The sequence below is a fragment of the Sinocyclocheilus grahami genome, unplaced genomic scaffold (genome assembly GCF_001515645.1).
Source record: "Sinocyclocheilus grahami isolate Dianchi unplaced genomic scaffold, SAMN03320097.WGS_v1.1 scaffold1047.1, whole genome shotgun sequence".
NCBI lineage: Eukaryota > Metazoa > Chordata > Actinopteri > Cypriniformes > Cyprinidae > Sinocyclocheilus > Sinocyclocheilus grahami.
In genome coordinates, this window is record NW_015506226.1 from 526797 (window position 1) to 551204 (window position 24408).

The 24408-nt window shown below is 38.2% G+C and overlaps 1 protein-coding gene across 1 annotated transcript in view; it reads left to right on the forward strand.

The window, feature by feature from the left end:
* The window catches only part of LOC107566112 (uncharacterized), a 35528-nt gene extending 15301 nt beyond the window's left edge, over positions 1 to 20227 (forward strand). The window contains exons 3-6 of the mRNA XM_016251486.1: positions 6580 to 6661; positions 8534 to 9009; positions 12563 to 12616; positions 19381 to 20227. Of these exons, the coding sequence (XP_016106972.1) occupies positions 6580 to 6661; positions 8534 to 9009; positions 12563 to 12616; positions 19381 to 19506 (738 nt within the window). The 3' untranslated portion in view covers positions 19507 to 20227. The remainder of the gene's footprint in view (positions 1 to 6579; positions 6662 to 8533; positions 9010 to 12562; positions 12617 to 19380) is intronic.
* The last annotated feature ends 4181 nt before the right edge of the window (positions 20228 to 24408 follow it).

Sequence of the window (24408 nt, forward strand, 5' to 3'; positions counted from 1 at the left end):
TGCGCATTTTGTTAGTAATGCCGGTTCTGTAATCAGCAGGAAATCATTATGTGCTTTCAGATGGAGCAGCATTTACTACACATAGCCGTAGTTCACTGACAAGTTACACAAAAAAATCTTCGATTCTGAAATCGTTTGCGATAATGACAGCTGTTTGCATATCTTCTCAGTGAACTATGGTTTTGTGAAGTAAATGCTGCTCCATGTGAAAGCATGTGAAAATACCACATTTAATAACATATTTTTACTCCAAACTCACTCACTAATGTCAGTCGAGTGTTTGAAATAAATCCTTCTGTGAGATGATGTGGCTTCTTACACAGAATAAGGCACGCAACATATTTCATAGTATTTAAGCAGTGATAAAGGCATTGCATTATAAATATACTTTATTTTAATGAAAATTATAATAATAAGAACTTAGATAAACCGTATATTGCCATAGTCGTGTGTTTATTAGTCACGTTGAATCAATGAAAGCTGTTGAATCTTCTGTTTATTCAGCTGCAGCAATTTTCTGGGTTTCTTCTGCGAGTTGTATTTGGAGTTTCAGCGCGAGAGCGCCCTCTGGCCTTTGGATGGAGATTTACTGCTGATCACAGAACCGTGCTTCACTGAAAGATACGCATGACAGTCGCAGCTTCTGTCGAATCGCGATCTCGATTCCATTTCGATTTATCGTGCCGCACTGGATGAATGTGCTGCCTGTTGAATTTTTAAGTTATGCCATTGAGGCAAAGTTAATGACCATAATGAAGAACTGAATAGTCTTTCCTATTCAAATTTATACTACTAGTATAGTACTTAATTTATAGTTACAGCTCTGAAATCATAAATGTTACAATTATTACAGCTAATAACAATCGTAACTCGTATAACTCGTAACTTCTTTTAAATGTGTAAATAAATATGACATCAGTTGGTCTCTAATAATAATGCACCAAGTTACATTTCTTGACTACCTACTCTTATCCTACTGTTAGGTTAGAACTTGGTGGAAGAATTGTTTGTTTGTTTATTGGTGCATCTTGCTTGCCTTTGTACCTGCCACCACCTCTAGCATAGTAAAAACCACAGTAACAATTTGTTTGTACCATGGTACTCTTAGGAGTATCTCAGAGTACCATGTAAATTCAGATGGTACATTTAACATGTTAATCACTTAGTACCTCAGTAAAGTATATGTCTGTACCATGACATTGCCAATGGCACATTTGTTTTAAAAGGTAGTTTCTTTATTAAAGAACCGTAATGAATGAGAGACATTCATTGAAACCTACTTCTTTTGTAACTGAAATTCAAAAGCATACTGTGAATAGCTTTTTAAAACATACTCTGGTAGTATGAAGCAATATGCTATCCATCTCATGTGTATCTTCAATCTTCATTCTTCAAAGCCAGTGGTATGTGAGCACTGACCTCCTTTGAACTGCATTTTATTTTAAACTAAGAGAAGATACTGCCTAAACAATTATTTGAGGAAAACAGGCTGTACTTTCATTTCGATCCAAAACCATAGTGAATAGCTTGATGGGTAATTTGACCCTGATGCTGATGATTTTGACAATAGCTCTGTTAACATCTCTTCACTTAAACACATGCATCCCCTAATCCCTTGTGAAGATGTTGTCATCCCATCTGGGGGCGGATCCCTGGGAAACAGGCCTCATGCAGTGCTGCAGTATTTAGTTCAGTCACTCAGCTGTGTGTATATGCATGTGTGTTTGTATGTAGAGTTCCATTACTAGCCAAAATAAAATGTAGGATCACTATTTATATTAAAAGACATTACCTTTTGGCCTTGAATCTGCCTCAGACTGAGTATACACAAAGCCAGTTTTTCTTGTTGTGTACTACTGGAACTGCTTTTTCCCTTTTGAGCAGCTTTTTGTGTCTGCACCCATGAGATCCTATCAGAGCGTTTCACTGCAGGCAAAGAACCAGAAGTCGACTTAGTATCAGGAATGTTTTCTCTCTCGACATTGAAGCGAGTTGAAACGAGGCTGCACGTATAAGAACGCTCCCAGGATCTATTGATTGGCTGTCACCTTTAAGCCAAGGCCACTTGCCAACATCTTGTAGCTCTGATATTGTGTCACCCTCTGCCTATTTCAGTGAGCTATGACACAAGGAGACCGGTCTTATAACTAGGAATTTTCGGTTCCTAGTTATATTTGCCTCATTGGCATGGTAAAACAGCTTACATAACCAAACCACTAATAAACACTTGGTCATTATCACAAAGTAAACTCCTTGAGAGTGATGCAAGATCACAGTGTCATGGTTTATTTTTCAATATTGACAGGCTGACTGTACATTTATACCTAAAAGAAGTCTATTTGTACATAATGACGTTGAGAAACAGGTTTTCTGATATTGTTTGTTAGCATTTCATTCTTTTTCCAGTTGGTATTTTTTTTCCAGTCATTGCTCTGTTGTTGAGGCGGTACAATCTTGCAGTAGGGGAAGGAATCTGCATTGACATAGGGATATTATATTGATATTTGTATCATGATACACTAATAATATGCTTTGTAAATGTATTGTCATTACAAAACGTTGATATATTGCGATCTTTTACCCAATTGTTTCTTATTCATCATTTGGCTTCTGCTTTAAGAATAAGCCATAAGAATAGTTTTAGTTTTGAAAGTAGGCACCTTGGTGTTGGTAAAAAAATACTTTAGGGAATAGCGTACCTTGGTTCAGATCTTTTGTCATTGCATGAAAACCCTTGTCTGCTATGCTGTATGGGTCGTGAACTGTACAGGTAGACCAACAATGTGTCCTTTTTTTTTTTTTTTTTTTGGTGGTCGAATAGAAATAATCAGTGTACACTGAGTAACCTATATTTTGCCTTTTCACAGACTTGTTGTGAGAATGGTTGTCAGTTACATTTTCCCCACGAAAATAGCGATAGAGATACCTTACCTTTAGACACAGTATCTTGAGAAAAAAATAACTGACAATAAATTATTACATTTTTTATTTGTTGAATATCTGTCCAGTTACTTTATTAAAGGACTGCGCCTTAGTAACCATATATTGCAAAGAAACATGTCTAAGCAGTTGTCATTACAGTAAATCAGCCTAGTTATGGGTTTCCTGAACTAACCCACTAACTAATCAATTTTGGAAATACATTGCCTACTGCAGAGGAATATTGTACCTTCTCCCCGCTCAGTGTGTTTTCTTCTCTAGTGTGATTGACTTGTGTATTCTGTACACACATGGAACAATAAGGGCATTCACTCTGTATTTATTTGTATGGTTATCACCTCTGGAACGTACACTCTCGAATACAGTAATGGGCAGTAGTTTCTAAGTATGTGATACTAAATGAAAACCTAGTGTATACCTTCTTACAACTGAAGACACTGTCTGGCAGAGGTTTTGGTGGTGAGGAATGGTCATTTGTGGTGACTGAGATTCGAGACAGACTGGATTTCAGTGAGTGGAAATGGCTCTTCTGGGGGCCCTGAGCTGCCATGAGATCCTAGTGCATCATGCATGTGAGAAAGAGTGACACATTTGAGTCATTCAGTTTCTTTCACTGTTTACTTAGTGAAAGGCGAAAGAGATGAGAAGAGAAGTGATGTGTGTGTGTGTGTACTTGAGAACAGATGGCAGCTGGTTAGCTGGGCTTGGACAAGGTAATTACCGTGCACTGTGTTACTTAACTCTTTACTGGTGCAATCTGTTGGGTTTTCTCTCTGTTCCATTCCCTCATTCGCTGAGAGACATTAAATCAGTTTTGCTCTTAAAATAATCTTGTCTAAATGAACTTACACTGGGACTCAGCTAAGCTTTCAGAGCAATTGATGTTGTGGTATTGGGTGTGCCTCTTGTTTTTAGTTCTCTTAACCTCATGCTCTGTTTCTTCTTTTCGCACTTTCGGATCTTTACTCAAACAAGGCAAATCAAAAAGGAAATGCACATGCTGAAGTTTAAATTTCGTTTGGCAAGTGAGCACCTTTTCCATTTTATCTAATCACACCTTCTCTTCTACACCTCATCTCAGTTGAGGTGTAGATCTGTGAATCATCAGTGCTGATTTCTAAGGCAGGCATCACTGTAAATATTGCTCATACTGGGTATTAAACTTTGATGTATCACACATTATTTGTGCTGTGTGTGGCATGATTCATGTAGATCAGGGATCTCCAACCTTTTTTACACCACAAACCAGTTATATTTTGAAAATATTCTCGTGGACCTGCTGGAGTGGGGTGGGATTTATATATATATATATATATATTTTAGTGGTTCAACTGATCATATTGTGGTTTTTGAGTCACGGATCGGATGATTTTTCAGATGAGCAAGAAAAAAAAATATTTAATGAGAATGCCGAGAAGGATTTTTTGACAATTTTATGTGTATGTATCTCAAATGCAAGGAGACGTGAAAGAGGAACTCGGTATTTGCACTCTGTCTGAATCACGTCTCTGTGCATGTGTGCACTTTGGGTATGTGCAGCTGCTGTGCACACCGAAAACAGCACGCGAGTAACGAATCGAGTTCTCGTTCGCTTCTTTTTGTGGTTTAAAATCGCTTGAACTTGTAAATTGGCAAATACGCTTGTGACGGTATCAAAATTTCATGTTGCGATTAATTACTAATGCTTTTATCATGGTATACGGTATTATCGCGATATTGAAATTTAGTTGCAAAAAAGTGTTGTCATAATAAAGTATAACAGGTTTAATAACTTTTTTTCTTATAACAAAAAGAAATTGAACATTTAAATACAATAAAGCAATACACAAAAAATGTATAAAGTAAATACAGATTTCACAAAGATTAAAGTGCAAAAGAATGATACCAGACCAATAGGTATCACTTTACAATAAGATCTCATTAGTTAACCTTAGTTAATGCACTAATATTAACAATGAGCAATAGCTACATTTGTTACAGAAGTTATTATTCTTTGTTAAAAAATACAGTTCATGTTAGCTCGAGTTCATTAAATGTTAGTTCGAGTTCATAAAATGACTGAACAATAAAGAATCAAATCATTTTCAAACAATAAATAGGGCATGTTGTAGTCCAGATTAAAATGTAAAAAAGTAAATAGCCTATTAAGTCTAAATATTTAAGTATTTGGCGCTGTAATGAGCACCATAGCAAATACACAAATCTGAATGGCTGTTTAAATCATTTAAATAGGTTTCAGAAACTCTGCGCAGCTGCTTTGTTTCCAGGGGTTTCCGGGGAAATGGCTGCATTTCTGCTGTTCAGCACCACCTGCTGTCAGAGAGTGAATGTGCACTTTCATTCAGTGCCTCACGTGCTTCTCATCCGTGCTTGTTAACATGAGAGTACATGTTTGTACATGTACATGTTTGTACATGTTTTACATCAGCTTGTAACACTCCAAAGAGAAAGGAAAACTTGAAATCGCATCATATGACCCCTTTAAAATAGTCCACCCCGTCGACCAAGCGGCAACCTTCCGGTCTCTCTCTTGAAACCAACGCGGAAGTGACTTAAACTGCAATTCATTGACTGGCCGCTAGAGACTGGCTCCAAAAGGGAGTCAATCCCATAGACTCTCCATGTTAAAATGCCCAACTTTACAGCTGAAAAAAAATGTGTTTACAGCCTGGTACAAAAAGTGGTTTTGGTCTATATAGCTAATTTTGCCCTTCATGACAACTGTGAGGGGGTGAATTTTTTTATAACTCATCAGTTTAAATTATATTAAGCCTTAAAGTTCTGCATAATTAAGGGCTTGGCCACTTGAGTGACAGGTGGATTGCCGCTGCTGTCACCACTGTCGAGCTTGGTGGGCGTGGTTTCAGCAACCAGCTCCACCTACATCCCGCCTCTTTGCACATTTTCGATTATCCGAGAGTAACACGCTGCCAAGATGGCGACAGCCCGCTCTGCCCACTTTAGGCTGCAAAAATGCAGAAACCTACGGGTGACGTCACGGACATTACATCCATGTTGGGGACCTCCGTAGATTATTGAGGTGTTCTATTACTTTCTTAAACCATCATATTTGAGATTTTCTGCATGCAGATGACAAAACAAAAATATCCCATAGACTTGCATATCCAGGGAACAGATTCTCATGATAGTTTGGGGGTGGGCTTTTATGTCTTGGGCCACTGAACATGCAACCAAAGCATAACATGCTAAAAACACTTAGGAAACACATAGCATCGCTTTGGCAGCCAACCACGTCACCCTTGCATATTGAAGCCATCTTTTGCATGGGTAATCATTACGCACATTTTCTTTCGAAACTGCAAGAAGTTTCTGAGTAAATGGATAATCTCTATGTTTATCTTGGACTGTTTGCAAGAAACATTCAGCACTTACCGCATATGTTTGTCTCACCGTTTGTAATATTAGAAGGTTTCCTAAGAAGTTGCCCAAGTGTTAGTCATTGGTCTTGTTTTGATAGCAAATGATAAGCAATACTTTCATGCTACTAGACTGGAATACAGATGCATGAAAAACACTTTCCATTTGCTTGTGTGAGCTGTGGGATGTGACAGTATGAATATTCTTGTTTGTATCATGGTGATTCAGGTTAGCCTGACCTTTGCTTTGCTTTTGAAACAGATTTCCTACCATGGCAGTGAGGAAGGAGGGGAGAGTGAAGACTCAGAAGGTGAAAACCAAGAGCTGGCACAGATAGACAGAGGTGTGTGTGTGTGTGTGTGTTCTGCTACATGTATATGTCTATAGCATACAGGGCTTCAACAACTAATTGATCAAATTTAAAATGTTACATTGATAATACATAGAATAACACATTTATATAAGTTACTGTTATGTTTCTGAAAGCAAGTTATTGAAATGTTGTCATCATTAAAGTGATACTTCACCCAAAAATGAAAATTCTCTCGTGATTTTCTCACCCACATGCCGTCCCAGATGTATATGGCTTTTTTCTTCAGTGGAACACATAATGAGATTTTTAGTAAAATAATTCACCTTTTTGAGTCCATGTAACACAAGTGGAGGGGTCCCTCAAAATTGACGCTTCAAAAACTATGCAAAATAATCATGACAGTATTCCATACAACCACAGTTGAGGTTGATGAATCAGTGTCTTCAGAGGTGAAACGATAGCTGTGTGTGTGTGAGAAAAATACAAATTATTTAGTAAATGATGAGAGAATTTTCATTTTTGGGTGGAGTATATCAATATGCATATCAATCAAACAGACTGAAACAGAAAGTGAGTGCAATCATTAGCATCGAAACAATATTTGTTCTTAAACATCAAAATTAAGTTTTAAATGAAACAAAATGAAAACCATATTTGCAGTGCAGCGGATGCTATGTTTTACACCTGTCCAATCCTACATGGTTTTAGTAGGATTACTAAACATGAAGTCTACATATATGGCATTAGCATTAGAGGAAACGATTTAGATTATCATTAGATTATAAAAAATAGTTATTAGTTGAACCTAATAGTCTGTCACATGCATAAACTTTGATCTTCTAGGTTAAAATCCCTAAACCATAAACTTTATCTGGAGTCCATATAGATATAGACCACTTGTGCATTTTAATCATACTTTAGTTGTACTTTCTCCCATAACAGTAGCTAAGAGCAATGAAAAATGGTTTGGCCTTATCTGTTATGGTTTGGCGTATCGTAGTTTATTGATTTGAGTCCTGTAAAGGGACACTTTCACCGATGGTGTCAAATTATTTTAAATAAGACATGGCAAGTTGAGGCGATATGAGCCACCGTGACCATTAGTGATGCAACAGAGGCAAGCATAGTTGAACAAATGAGCAGTGACTGAATATGACGTCTACCAAAAGGAGTGAAGACATTGAAGCGTACAGTAGTTGATCCACCTCATGATGCAGTTCAGTTAGAACGCAGACTAGCAACTAACCTCTAGCAATTTCATGTTTATGTTTCATGTTTCACACCTAACCCAGTGTGAAAAAACCCTTAAGAAACAAGCCATTAAATATCATTGTGCTCTTGAGCAAGACATGTAAACCCAAGATGCTCCTTGGGATTGTCCCTGTATTAAAGGGGTCATGAACTGCATTTTATAATTATTTTATAATGTTCTCTGAGGTTCACTAAAAAACATCATCATTTAGAAGTAATATGGTATCTTCTATCCTGTTTTTGAGCCTCTCTGCAGAACGATCTGTATATATTGGCGGGGCACATTCAAGACTCGCAAGCGTTAGCGCCCACTGCTATGATTGGCAAGCAGTTTTGCTTATTAAAATAACAGATGGACACTGCTGTGACGTACTCTGAAAACAACATGGGTCATTTGGGTTAAATACTCAGTATATATCAAACGGTCTGGAACAGACAATACAATAGTAGTAAAAACACGTTTACTCACACTTATGTGCGAAATTAGTGTTGGATCCAAAATGGTCTGACTATTTTTTTTACTTTCAGTCTCTCTGAAAAGCCTGCATCATATTGTCTTGTTTAAAAATGAATGTTCATGACCCCTTTAAGTGTATTTTAAGTTTAGATTTCGCTAAATGACATCCTTCTGCTATATTACACCCCCTGCAGAGCGCCGGCGGAACTGCGCCTTGACCCCTCTAGCTACTAGCCAGCAGCACAACCAGGGCATTCTTTCTCCCACCCAGTTACGGCGTCTCCGTTTATTCCTGGACCCAATCCTGGACCATCACAGTTCCGAAGAGGAGCTTGAGCGCATCGCAGGAGCTACGGCGGCCGAAGGGGGCCGAAAGTGGCACAGACATGGAGACATGAGCAGCGCCTCTAGTGACGAGGAGGTGAAGGACCTGTGTGGGCCAAATGAATCATCGGCTGGACCTCGCTTGAGCGCCACCTCTCCCAGCCCTGTTCTCTTCAGCTCCTCCCCTCCTCGAGCTCTCAAGCCTTCTCACATCCCAGCCCGCCTACCTGTCCGGCCCATCATTCTCAGCCACTTTGAGCAACCTTCCATGCCTTACTGGCGGCACCGGCCCGCTTACACAGGAGAACCTGGTCGCCCCAGCTTGGACCTAGAGAAAATGCAGCAGGTAAGAGACACTCAGTTCTTACTTAGCCAGCAAGAGGCTTTGTGTGATTTTGCAAGGGAGGACATCAGCATCGTTTGTTGGTCCTTGAACATCATATTCTTTAAACAATTGTAGTCTTAACTCTATGCTCAGCTTTGCCTTAAAATCAGAGGAAAATACAAATGTTGATGAGAATGTAGAAGAAACCCCTAATCCTAAAATCTGATTGCTTGATAGGACTGATTTTCCAGGACATACAGATATAGATATACATCTAGAAACACATTATTAGCAAAATCAGTCACCAAGAAATGTTTCCCGATAGGGATGTGATACCCCTATATCACACTCAACAGAACTAGGAACATGGTTACTTACAAATGAATGAATTATGACTTAGTGTGGACAAAGACAAAAAAGATGGGGGCACTCTGCCTTTTCAATCATGGGACAAAAGTGTGACTGTGAAAAATGAACACAAAGATATTGTGAACTTTGAGACATACAGCAAATGGGTAAACAAATAACACAGATCAGTTTAAACAGATATTCCACCCAAGTCTGTTTACCTTTCTTTTTCAACACAGATTTTTTGAAAAATAATCCATCGCTGAGTCTGGATAATGCAAGTGGAAGGAACCCTCATAGCTAATGCTTCAAAAACCAATGCAATGGTAATCCATACGACCCCAGTTGAAAAATCAATGATAAAATCAGTTGATAAATCTTATAAAGCGAAGAAATATATGTGCATCTTAGAAAAAATACTAATGATGGGAATGAAGCGACAGTTTACAGTTTAAAAAGTTTAAAATATTAGTATTAATATTAATATATTTCTCGCACACAAAAATTACAAAACAGGTATTTAGAGACTTAAGTCACACTTAAAACATGTTTTAATATCAGTGAGTGAGTGAAGTGACGTGGCCAAGTATGGTGACCCATACTAGGAATTAGTGCTCTGCATTTATCCCATCCAAAGTACACACACACAGCAGTGAACACACACACCGTGAACACACACTGTGTTTTTGCTGCGGCGCCCGGGGAGCAGTTGGGGGTTCGGTGCCTTGCTCAAGGGCACCTCAGTCGTGGTGTTGAAGGTGGAAGAGAGCGCTGTACATTCACTCCCCCCACCTACAATCCCTGCCGGTACGAGACTCAAACCCGCAACCTTGGGTTACGAGTCTGACTCTCTAATTAGGCCACGACTTCCCCGCATGTGAGGGGGCATTAGAAACAAAGTATTAGATTAAGTGCCATTTATTTGAAATAATTTTCCAAGCAGAATATTTTGCCAAAGGTTCAGATAAATCAATAGATACGTATAATAGATTAGAATAAATTATTATAAATCAGTAAGCACTGTTCTCTTTAAGACAAAACTCTATGGACACTTTTGGTTTCTTCAAAAGTACTGGAAACTGTGGGTAATCTGCATAGACACCTGTATGAGCTTGAGGGGAAGTGACTTCATACAGCCATCAAAAAATAAATAAATAAAACCTTAGGACCAGTCATTGTGACAATTCATTGGAAAAAAAGAAATACTACTTAAATGCTTTAATTCCGAATACCATCTTAGATTACTTTCTGGTGTAAAATCTCTTCAGAATAGTGTTTCAGACCAACAGTATACTTGTTAACTCAATGGCTGAGTTTGAAAACAATGCAAGACAAATGCACACAACTATACTTAGTCAGACAACTCCATGTGCTCCAGGGCTTTGTGCCCACCACCTCCAGAGAGAAAGAGAGGATGACAGATGTCAGCCCCCTGTCTCACTTTAAACAAAAGCCCAATGGAGTGAATCTGTGAGTGAATGAAACGGCAAAGTAGGACAAGTAAACCTAGTATTTTTGTCTTCAGGTGTACATATATACAGGCCAGATTGTGCCAGGTGGAAAAAATTGATATGTGGAGACAGAAAGTGGAAAAAGTTGAGAACAGAGAGAGAGAGAGGGGAGTAGAATGACCATATGACTCTCAGAGTGCACTGTGTGTGTGTGTGTGTGTGTGTGTGTGTGCTTGGTCAAGTGGAATGGGAGGTGTTGATGGAAAAACAATATGGGAAACTATTCAAGTTAGCTGCTAAATGCTCATTTAGCTTTAATGTTTAAAAACCAAATCCATTTTTAACTAAAAACATACTCAAAATAGTAAGTCATCATTATTGCCTGAAGTTGTAAACGTGTCTAGCCTCAACTTACTACGTATCGCACGTTTAATTCTATACGACAGCTGTTATGGTAATATGCTGTGCTACATTTGGCCTAGTGTCGTGTTAGTTTTTCATTATTAATCCTTACCAACTAATCCATTCCTGCACATATGCAGTTACTCATATCTCAAACGCAGGGGTCCAGCTATTGTTCGGGTGAAATGAATGGTTTGTCTGACAGATGTCTAAATGCTGCCCTCCATGGTTGAGTGAGCTTAACAAACATTATCTCCTTTTTTGGGAACTTTGAAATGAGGCCGAGCTCATTTCAAACTCCACTTGGGCTTTAACCATGGCTGCCTTCCAGTCACGCAGATCTGGACAATTCCTGGGTTGTTGTTTTTTTTACCGGGATTTTCCCTTGTAGAACAAAGACACTGCTTGAAATGTGCATTAATCTTCCTATAGGTTTTTCTCATAGATTTATTACTATATACAACCTCTAAAAAATGTTGGTTGTTTTTATGGTAACGGAAAACCCTGTTTGTAATATAATAGATTTATAATAGAAACAGAGGGATATTCCATCATCATTAATGATGGGTTGCCATTGTTGTGTATGACATTCTTTCTTTTGTGGAAATGAAAAAAAAATGTTTTGCAGCATTTTCATGCTGCTTTTTTTTCTACTGAACAAAAGCATAAAGAGTGAATGAGATTTGAAGTTCAAGATAATCAGTGACTTAAATGTTGTCTGTTCCTCGTATTTATAAAAATGAATTTAACGCATGAGTCTTTTGGACTACTTTTATGAACTGCCTTTTGTCCATTGACAGCCCTGGTCCTTGATGGAGCCTGAGCATTCTGCTAAACATCCCCTTTTTGTTCTTCAAAAGAAAGAATATCACACGGTTTGAAATGAGGATAAATAATGTAGAAATTGTTTTTTTTGAATCATAAAAGTTTTGTATCTTTGAGGATCACTGATTGTTTTTACTGTAATGATCAGATTAGACTGTTAAGTCCTAAGTGCACTGTTTTTAAAACGAACTGTAAAGAAACAGAGTTAACCTCTGTTCTTGAGTCACCAGGTCTCAGTTTAGCACTAACAGTAGAGTTCTGGGTAAGGAAAGCAAACAGATTTCCATGGTTGTCCTGAGGGGGTGGCCCACAGGATGTTTTGCTCTGTTACATAAAAGACTGATTTGTTTTGGTAGCCACAGTAGCCCAGAAATTCCAGGGCTCTTCCAGAACAGCTCAAGGGCAAAAAAGCAGTAAATGTTTATACTGGCAATATGAAAACGTGTTCCTCATTGTGCTGTTGTGTGGAGTTTGGCTTTGAATAGACTTATGGAAGGCTTATGTAATTCCTTTTAACCACAATTTCTCCTTTCTGCTTTTTGTTTCAGAAAATGCTTCTAAAGAAGAACTGTGGAGGAAAAACAAGGACTATCAAGATTCGGGTGAGTGTGTAAAAAAAAAAAAGGTCTCTAATACAGTGGCCCCAAAAAAGTGTGTCACTGCAATAGTTAAACAAAATATTAAACCTAATATTAAACAAAGGTGTCATTTGTTCGCACAAGCACACTTTTCAAAAATACAATTTGACAAAAAGAATTACAAAAGATATATATGCAATTCAAAATCTTGTAAAGCATGTTTATAGTTAATGTGTTGAACTTTTTGTAACTGCAGTGTTTTTGTAATTCCGGTCTTGGGTCAGGTTTTATCTAATCAAACAATACATGATTTCTTTAAATGAGGGTGGGTAGATTTCTTTATAAAACATGACATGTGAGCAGGCCTTGTTTCGGCAGTGCACTGGAGCTTCACCAAAGCGCACCCGCTGACCCTCATAGCCATGGTCGTGGACCCCGAGTGTTTTTTTGGCCCTCATCCCACTGGTCCAGAAGGCCCGAGCTCAATGATGCCAGTGTGTGACGTCATTATGAGCTCGGCACCTTTTGGACTGCAGAACAGTGTCTCCTGCTTGCCTCCTACAGCCATGCATGGCACAGGAGCTGGAGCACTCTTGGGCAACCCTGGCTACAGACCAGGAGTCAGAGAAATTAATTAGAAACACAATCTGTGTCACCTCTTAGGGGCCCCTTACAAGAAGAAAAAAAAGATATTAATACCATTGAATTTTTTGAAATACCTTTTGGTAACATTTAAGTCTCATTTTCACAGAATGTTGCAGCACTAAAATGTTATAATAAAAAAAAAATCAATAAAAAAATTTGAAATGCTGATTTACCTCCTGTAAAATGTTCTGTTTGCAAAATAATTGTTACGTAATTGTCGGTCTCTACTGAACATCCAGAAACCTCCATTTCATCTGCAGGAGATTGGATGACCATTTTTATTAGATTAATGGAAAGAGGTGAGGAGATGAGCTAGGGATGAAAAGGGAGAGGGAGAAGGAAGTGTGCGCGTGTTCGGATGAAGTCATTTTCCATTTATAGAGTGCCGGCTGTTGCAGGATCTACAGCCATAGAGAGAAAGAGGTTCATCGCTTCACTCCTCTGCTTTGTTATTGTTTTCAACTTTCTTTCACTCTTCCCACTCTCTTTGCTTTCCCACTCTCTTTTCCTTTGCCTCTTGTCCTTGATTGCTGACTCCATATTATCATATTATGTATATCTGTTTGATCAGACATGCTCAAAAAATCCTCCATGGGTGGCCGCATCTTCTGTTCCTTTCAGGCTCTCTATTTCTTTTCCTTCTCCACCACTTTTGCACCAAGCTTATTATTGTTTAGTATTTTCACATTTTATTTTAAGTCACTCACCTCTAAAAAAGCAAAACCTTTTATATTTAACTTCTCCAATGTGAATGCAGCAATGTAATCGGCCATATATTCCACAAAATTATGCTGTTACACCAGTGGTGTGCAGTGTACTAAAATGAGGAGGCAAAGTCCACTTTCTCATAATTTTTGTAGTCCAATTTAAATTGGTGTTTTATTTCTTGTTGATGTTTCTGTGTTAGACACATGGGAAAGCATGGGACATACCTTATGCTTGGAACAAGCAATCAACACCATGATATATTTGTATGGTTATATCAACATACTTTTGATATGCTGGGATAGGCTTCAGCACTCCTTGTGGGGTATAGAAAATAGATGGATATTAACATACTACTTATTAGTCACATCAGAGTCTTATAATGTTTATGTTTACTAAACAGTGATAAGTAGACATTGATTCCTCTTACATAACTTCTGTTCTGTATTTCTGCTTTAAAATTAGACCACACTTTATGACCTCAAAGACAGGCAAAATATTCATAGTAAAATATCCATTGTAGTAAACCATCCAAGTATTTGACTATTTCATGAAAACCAAGGATTCAGAAGAAGTATGTCTGAATTCTTAGTTTTCATGAAACAGTCAAATACTTGGATGGTTTACTACAATGGATATTTTACTATCCGGTGAGACCATGGGAGAGAAGTTGTGAATAGCAGTGAAGTAACTCAACTGACGTTGTCAGTGTTTTTCATCAGTTATGAAGCAAGTTCAGTTTTAGCTGTAACCCAGTTTTACAGAAGACAAGTGTCATTATTCAGCTTGATTGAATTCAAATTTTTTTAATTCGTTAAATAAATGTCAAATGTTGCAAAGTTTATCGGTTGTAAAATGAGTTTAATTAAGCTGCACTGTAAAAAATATTTTTTTTAAGTTGTAAGTAAACATTATTGGAGTGTTTAACATGAAAATTCTATTTCAGTCTTTCTATGTCACAATCAATATTACTTGCCATTTCTTTGTAAATAATTGTGAAATGTACTAGATATTTCTGAGTAAATGTTGTTTCTACACCATTCTTTTTTCAGTTTCTATGCAGCTCTACAGAAGGCAATAATGTCATTGCATTGCAAAGTTAGTGACATTATCCAGCTCTATTTTCATCTGATAGTGTGGTTAAAACCATAATATTACTGAATATTAATTGTCTATTAACCCCCTAAGCCCCTAATTCATACTTTTTTGTTTGTTTGATTAATTTCTCATTTATTTCAGTTTGTGAAAATATTTTTCAAACAGTAGTTTGTCTTTTTGTTTCTAATATACAAAAATAACCCTATAATAATACTTCTCTCCCACTCACTCTCCCCTGTCTATCCTTTCCCAACTGCACATGTAGTGGTTGGGCCCCTCGTTTTATCTCAGAGCCCCTGTCTCTCTGCTGGCCACGCTCCAGGTGAGCGCTAGAGATGGAGAGGGAAGTGGCTATCTGGGGGCCTGTTAGGGGAGAGGAAAAATCATCATGGGGATTTGAGGTCTGGGACATGACCAGAGAGTATGAGGGCTCAGAAACAAGAAAGCAGTGAACCAAAGAAGGAGAGAATGGGAAAAAAATCCATAGTGGATGAAGCCAGAGAAGACAAACAGTCTCATTGCCTGGATGAGTTTTGGTCCAAACTTGTTGACAAGACGTTATGGGGTTGAGGGGTTAAATCTTTCCCATGTATGAGCGGTGTAGTGTGTAGTGTATGGTTTTAAAATGTACCCGTAAAGCCTGATCTATTTGTTATTATTAGTTTATAATAATTAGTCTTCCTAAAGTTGCAGGTATTTGTCAGTCTGAAGGCATGTGGAGCTATTTAAAGGGGTCATATGATGCAATTTCAAATTTTCCTTTCTCTTTGGAGTGTTACAAGCTGTTCGTGAATAGATAAGATCCCTAAAGTTGCAAAGACTAAAGTCTCAAACCCAAAGAGATATTCTTTATAAAAGTTAAGACTCGTCCACTCCCTCCTAAAACGCCTCGTTTAAACACGCCCCCACATGTCTACGTCACTGTGTGAGAAGATTTGCATAACGCCGCCCAAATGTTCACGCAAAGAAAGAAGGCGTAACTTTGATTCTCGCTGTAGTATCGTTGCTGCCGCCGCCACCATGTCGTGGAGACGCTGTGTTTCGTTGTGAAAGCGAAACTACTTTGTTTGGTCTTCCAAAAGAGGACACAACTAGAAATCAGTGGTTAAGTTGTTTACAACACTTTTCCAGAACAGTTCAACCCAAATATTCAGATGTGTGCAGCGCATTTTATGGAGGACTGTTTCCTGAACCTGGGAGAATAGCCTACAATGCGTCTGTGCACAAAGGCTGTTTCTATAAAGTGGGGCAATTCCAACTTTGCAAGGACAGTCTGGCGCTTCTGACTCACAGCCTGTAAGTACGTTTTCATATTTAAAGAATTTGCCACTGATGATTCAAACGCGAGTTTTGAGCAGTGTAGAATAGCAATTGTTGTTTGTCGTTTCTCCGATCACAAATGCAGACATGGTTTTATGTTTACGCAGCGCGATATGCAATGCAACGCATAAAAAGACAGTTATAAGTCATTATAATCTGTAATTATGTCCCCACTGGATGCAACAAATGCCTCGTTTGTAATGGCTTTTATTGGTTTTGTCTCGTCGCGCCGGGACACGGCATCACAGTATGGTAAGGGGCGTAACATTTACGTCATACGCTTGTGGCATCCGGCCAATCACAACGCACTGGATAGCTGGCCATTCAGAGCACACCTCGCTTTTCAGACCGATGAGTTTTGTAAAAATCAATAGAGGAGCAACAATAATGTACAGTTTTTTTAACCTTAAACCGCATAAACACATTGCATTACACCAAATACACCAAATAATGTTCTTTTTAGCAATGTCATATGACCACTTTAAAACATAAAAATAAAGGAAAGTATTTGATAGTTTGTCATTTGCTGTTAGGAATGCATGGATGAAACCAGTTTAAAATGATTAAACTCCGAACATTGCTTCCTGAAGGGAGATTCATGGAAAACAGCTGCTTGTAGAAAGTAAATGGAATTATGTAGCACTGCAATGAAACCCTTGAGGCCTCCTTTTTTATTTTGATGAAGTGTTGATCTGGCCCCTTGATGGATTTGAAAACCTCAAACAGAGTGGCTATTTGACAGGAAAAGAGCTTAACCTTGTGGTACATGCCTATATATCTTTGTGAGTTGTGCAGTTTAAGCCAGGCTAGATTTAGCTGGCCATATGTGAAACATATTAACAGCTTCTTTCATTGCCCAGGACAGGAACTCCTCCTTTCTCTGGGGTTTTTTCAGGTTTTTGCTCATTTGGTTTTACTCAGGTTTTGTTTTAAGGATCATTTCAGTCATGTAAGCCGGTGATGATACACTAGAGGAACATTTTAGTTTAAGTTTGCCATGTTACCCATAGTACATGCAAGTTAAAGAGTTTAACATACAAAGATTCCAAGAAAATAGTTTAGTGAATTAATAGTAATACGTTCTTTATTAGTCAGATTTAAACTTTTTTTTTTCACAACTATGGTCGCAAGTTCCATAGTTACTAACAAAGTTCGACGATTATGTTTTTCAAAACCATAGTTCCAAAAAACATTCGCTAACAGCTTTACAAATGTGTGTGATTGGATCTACAGCTCTTTGATTCATTAGCAGAAATTGTTACTCCCCCACCTACATGTCATTGATGACCAGTGTTGGGGAAAGTTACTTTTAAAAGTAATGCATTACAATATCGCATTACTCCCTAAAAAAGTAACTAATTACGTAACTTAGTTACTTTTTATGGAAAGTAATGCATTACGTTACTTTTTAAATATGAGCAGGGCTTGATTGTTTTTCATATAAGAAGTTCTATTTATAGCAAATGTAAAAGCCCTTTCACACCAAAAAGTGTAATGAATAAATCTCAGGCTGAAGGAAAAGTAAAATCATGTCTGTACAGTAGAACACAGTAGAAGAAGGTTCAACACTCTTCAGCCATAAAAAAAACAATGAAGCACAATTGTTAGTTTATCTAAAGTCATTTTTGCTTATTAGTATGGTTGAACTGGATCATCAAAGGTCAGCAGCAAAGACAATATTTAATAAAATGGGATTCGATACATTTGTGTTATGTTAACATATTTAATTATTGCAGGTTTGCATCATATTCTGAGTTTGCATTTCACTGTTTTAATTAATTTTGATGAATACGGAATCAGTTTTTTTGTGAGTGGGATGAATTAATGCATATTCACATTTAGTCTAGAACTACATCATGTTCACACAGCGCACACAACGCCTCTATACTTCCGATTTCTCCCAATATGGGGACAGGAGACTTGTCAGTCAATAAATAGTAAACAAAGTAACTGACGCCAGTTGTAATAAGCCCCGAGAAGCCGTGGTTTACAGTGAATTTATAACAGCTAAGGGGGTGTTGTTGGGCACGATGCAAAGCGGGCTTCTTGCTTTATTCAACATTATTCCACCAAAAATCTGTAAATCCAAGTAGACGACCAAGAGATGATGGTTGGGCTGACAAATAGGCAAACTGATTGGAATGGATTGCTTATGTTCCACAAAAATCTCCAGTATAGTATTCTTTCATAGCAAACTGTGGTAGTAGTCTTTCTGTCAGAAAGTGTGAAGGTGGATTGTATCGATATTGCTTTGTACTGTTGTGTAACACATCCTCAATATTTAATTTTGTGCTAAATGTTCTCACAAATTCAATACACTGCACTGCATTGGAAGTTGTGGGGGCCATTTAGGGGTTGAGATATAGTCAAATTGCCTTCTTGCAGATGCCTCCCTCAGCCTAGACCAGGGGTAGGCAAGTTCGGTCCTAAAGAGCCGCAGTCCTGCAGAGTTCAGCTCCAACCCTTAAAAAAAACTCACTCTTAAAAATAAAGGTGCTTCACGATGCCATAGAAGAACCTTTTTGTCTAAATGGTTCCATAAAGAACCTTTAACATCTGAAGAACCTTTCTGTTTCACAAAAGGTTCTTTGTGGCAAAAGAAGGTTCTTCAGATTATAAAAAGGTAAGAAAGAGATGACTGAATGGTTCTTTGTGGAACCAAAAATGGTTCTTCTATGGCATCGCTTGAAGAACCTTTTGAAGCACTTTTATTTTTAAGAGTGTATAGGCTTAGTAATCCTGAAGACATTGATTAGCTTGTTCAGGTGTGTTTGATTAGGGTTGGAGCTGAACTCTGCAGGACTGCGGCTCTCTAGGACCGAACTTGCCTACCCCTGGCCTAGACCATCACAAAGGGGTGCTCAATAGTACCATTTCTGAATCATAAAATGACGAATGGTACCGCTTACAGTCTTGTAGACTTCATGAACACTCACTAATAAATCAAATACAGTTTCTTCCCACTTCAGCTTCCAGTCACCTTCATATCTTTTTTTTTGTTTCTTGTGGTTCCCTCACAGAACCTGAGTGGTGGCCGTCACGCACCCCGATATTCCTACGATCCATCCATCTTCGCTTTCCGCCCTCTGAGCAACGCTCCACCCTGCAGCCCCCTGCTCCCTGCCGAGGAACCTCCGTGTGCTTGAGGGAAAGGACTGGAAACTCGCAGAGACAAAACATCACAAATCTGTGGACCAAAAATTCCCAACATAAAGACAATGTTTGTTTGCATTGCCTTTTATTTTGCAGGATATTAGTGTGAACAAAAGCCCTATGATAAGGCCTGTTGACAAAACAGGAAGTGTGATCAGGGCCAGAATGTAGAAGAGGAATGAGGAGACGGCAACCCTTTGCCTTTAGCCGTCTCATCCTCTTTATCTCTCAGGAAACCCACTTAGAACTTATTATAACGACAAGGCCATGACCACTGCACTTTTAAACATCTTTTAAACCACAATTAAATGGTTTGGTTTCTCTGATGTGTTTAACGGGAGTGAGCAGAGATTAGTCAGTGGTTCGTAGATAACGTCTCATGATTGGGCCACATGGTTATGTTGAGATCATCGGATTGAGAGTAAAATGTAAGACCACATTTAGATTGCATTTGGTTTTGACAGCAAAATGTGATGAGAGACAATCAGTTTAATGCCAGAATGGGCCTTAATTAATTTTTGATAAAATAGGTTTTCGATCTATAAACAATGTGAAAGCTAACAATCACATATAATGACAACACAGGCCAGATAGTCCAAGTCATTGTTCAACTTCAGATGTTATGTAAGTCTGACCATAACAATGTATCAGTTATCAGAGCTGATTATCTGATGTGTATTCCAAAGTAATTAAATCTTAAGTGAAGAACGAGAAGAAGAAGAAACACTATACTTGAATCGTTCAACATCATATATTAAACATGCGCCTTACTATGTAGCATACATATATATATATATATATATATATATATATATATAATGTTAGTTTGTGTTAGTTTGCATTGATTCATTTCTGGGGAAAAAAATCTTCTGGTTTATTAATCACACTGGAAATAAAAGGTCAAGTTGAACACAGTGTACTGTGGGATATAGTATTCTCCAGAAAATGTGCATACTATTCACACTATACGAATAACATACTGCAAAAATAGTAAGATGAGTATGCTAGTATACTATTCCAAACATAGCCTGTTATCCTTCTGATGTGTAAAAAATGAAGTACAGAACTCAACATGTGATCTTAAATAAGGACAGCAGGAATCCTATCCATGCAGTATATTTCAGAACCAGTCCTTCTGAGGATTTTGATTGTGGATGTAATGTACTTAGCAGCATACTTCAATACTTTTTACTGAATGTAAACTGCAGTTGTAACCCGTGTAAGGGTCAATAAGCTAGGCCAACCAGAGGGTGAACAATAAGGACAATTGCTTGTAGTTGCATAAGTTTCACCTAGGTGTTACGTGTATCTATGTGAAACAAATACAGTATTTTTGAAATATATCTATAGGGGCATATAGTACAGTACATGCTTGCAACATGTGAATATTTGTCCTTTTCTGTCTCTATACCTCAAATGAGGGGAATAAATGTTTCTTCCCAGTTTGTGTCTTGTTACTTCACTTCAAATACTTTACTACTACCATTTCCTAAACTATTTTGTGTGCTAAACTCTCTCTATACAGTGGGGCAAAAAAGTATTTAGTCAGCCACCAATTGTGCAAGTTCTCCCACTTAAAAAGATGAGAGAGGCCTGTAATTTTCATCATAGGTATACCTCAACTATGAGAGACAAAATGAGAAAAAAAAATCCAGAAAATCACATTGTAGGATTTTTAAAGAATTTATTTGCAAATTATGGTGGAAAATAAGTATTTGGTCAATAACAAAATTTCATCTCAATACTTTGTTATATACCCTTTGTTGGCAATGACAGAGGTCAAACGTTTTCTGTAAGTCTTCACAAGGTTTTCACACACTGTTGCTGGTATTTTGGCCCATTCCTCCATGCAGATCTCCTCTAGAGCAGTAATGTTTTGGGGCTGTCGCTGGGCAACACGGATTTTCAACTCCCTCCAAAGATTTTCTATGGGGTTGAGATCTGGAGACTGGCTAGGCCACTCCAGGACCTTGAAATGCTTCTTACGAAGCCACTCCTTCGTTGCCCGGGCGGTGTGTTTGGGATCATTGTCATGCTGAAAGACCCAGCCACGTTTCATCTTCAATGCCCTTGCTGATGGAAGGAGGTTTTCACTCAAAATCTCACGATACATGGCCCCATTCATTCTTTCGCTTACACAGATCAGTTGTCCTGGTCCCTTTACAGAAAATCAGCCCCAAAGCATGATGTTTCCACCCCCATGCTTCACAGTAGGTATGGTGTTCTTTGGATGCAACTCAGCATTCCTTCTCCTCCAAACACGACAAGTTGAGGTTTTACCAAAAAGTTCTATTTTGGTTTCATCTGACCATATGACATCCTCCCAATCCTCTTCTGGATCATCCAAATGCTCTCTAGAAAACTTCAGACGGACCTGGACATGTACTGGCTTAAGCAGAGGGACACGTCTGGCACTGCAGGATTTAAGTCCCTGGCGGCGCAGTGTGTTACTGATGGTAACCTTTGTTACTTTGGTCCCAGCTCTCTGCAGGTCATTCACTAGGTCCCCCCGTGTGGTTCTGGGATTTTTGCTCACAGTTCTTGTGATCATTTTGACCCCACGGGGTGAGATCTTGCGTGGAGTCCCAGATCGAGGGAGATTATCAGTGGTCTTGTATGTCTTCCATTTTCTAATAATTGCTCCCACAGTTGATTTCTTCACACTAAGCTGCTTACCTATTGCAGATTCAGTCTTCCCAGCCTGGTGCAGGTCTACAGTTTTGTTTCTGGTGTCCTTTGACAGCTTTTTGGTCTTGGCCATGGTGGAGTTTGGAGTGTGACTGTTTGAGGTTGTGGACGGGTGTCTTTTATACTGATAACGAGTTCAAACAGATGCCATTAATACAGGTAACGAGGGGAGGACAGGGGAGCCTCTTAAAGAAGAAGTTACAGGTCTGTGAGAGCCAGAAATCTTGCTTGTTTGTAGGTGACCAAATACTTATTTTACCGAGGAATTTACCAATTAATTCTTTAACAATCCTACAATGTGATTTTCTGGATTTTTTTTTCTCATTTTGTCTCTCATAGTTGAGGTATACCTATGATGAAAATTACAGGCCCCTCTCTTCTTTTTAAGTGGGAGAACTTGCACAATTGGTGGCTGACTAAATACATTTTTTCCCCACTGTATATATTCCCTAAACTATTTTGTGAGCTAAACTATTTCCCTAATATTGACTTTATATAGCAATTTTTTTATTTCACGGTTCTGTGATGTTGGTTAATTGGTCACAATTTACAAGTAAACAAAATATACATCTTTTTAAAATGATTTACATTTCATTTTAAAATTATTTTATTATTCAGAGGTTAATGACTGACCAAAATAACATTATTTTGTCACATTATGATTTGAACTGTTAGAAGTAGTTTTAACTCTTATATATTAATATATTACTGTTGTTATAATAAATTGTTTATTTTAAATTTATAATACTTGCGCAAACAAGTGGCATCTAAATGTTCGGGTCTCATTTTACCCTGATTACATAAACATGCCTCTCAAAAGCCACTTTCCACTTTCATGAGAGTTGTTTCTTCATGTAATAAAGTGTTTGTGTGAAGGTTCTGTTCTTCTTTTCCTGTGTATGTGCATGTGTCTGCCAACATTGCAGGTTCCATATCCACCCTAAAGGAGCGTTCTCATTGCAGCGTGGGCTGATTCCACAGGCCTATAAATGTGCCAGATCCCAAACAGAGCAATAAGCTGTGTATTTGTGTACAGGGAACCGGAGAGTGACGTCAGTGCCCAGCTATGATGAGGGGCTGAAGAAAGTAAGCCAGGAATGAAGACATCAAGATGGGTGTGTGCAGCCTTTAAATTTGATAAGCAGTGTGTACACACTCAGTTTAGAATTTGCAATGGGTATAGTTAATTGCAAATGGCACATTTGTAAAAACCCATCTAAAGTGATCTAAAGCAGTTGTGTTGCAAATAGCATTTGTGAACCTCATTCAATATGATGATTCATAGTTTTTAACATTACATTTAAACAAATGTTTTGTCAGCTGAACAATTGGCATGTTACATTGACCACACTGAAACTCTGTCTCTCACAACTTCCTGTCAAAAGATTATGACACTACCTTGACTTTAAGGTCTATGGAGTGAGGCAGTGCTCAGGTATATATACATTTACATTTAGTCATTTAGCAGACACTTTCATCCAAAGCGACTTACAAATGAGGACAATGGAAGCAATCAAAATCAACAAGGGAGCAATGATATGCAAGTGCTAAGTCTCAGTTAGCTTAACGCAGTACACATAGCGAGTTATTTTTAAATTATATAATAAATAAAAAGAAAATAGATAGAATAGAACAAGCTAGTGTTAGAGGCCCTTTTTTGCTTTTGTTAACTGTATAATAAATAAAAGAAAACAAATAGAATGCAAAAAGATTAGAGAAGTTATTATTTTTTTTCATATGATGTGATTTAAATTTTTCCTTTCTCTTTGGAGTGTTACAAGCTCTTGGTGCATAAAGAAGATCTGTAAAGTTGCAAAGACTAAAGTCTCAAATTCAAAGAGATATTCTTTATAAAATTGGAGAGTCAGCCACGCCTACCTAAAACGGCTCATTCTAACACGCCCCCACATATCTACCTCACTATGTGAGAAGATTTGCATAACGCCGCCCAAATGTGCACGCAAAGAAAGAAGGCGTAACTTTTATTCTCACGGTAGTATTGTTGTTGCCGCCGCCATGTCGTGAAGGCACTGTGTGATTTGTTGTGAAAGCGAAACTACTTTGTTTGGTCTTCCAAAAGAGGATGATATCTGCTTCGTCATGCCTGGAGCTGATCTGTGCTGGTCGCTGAGGAAATACAACAACTTAGTGCTGTGGATCGCCGGATCGGCTTTCACCGTGGACGAAGCGGAGTCCAGCCCGGGGTC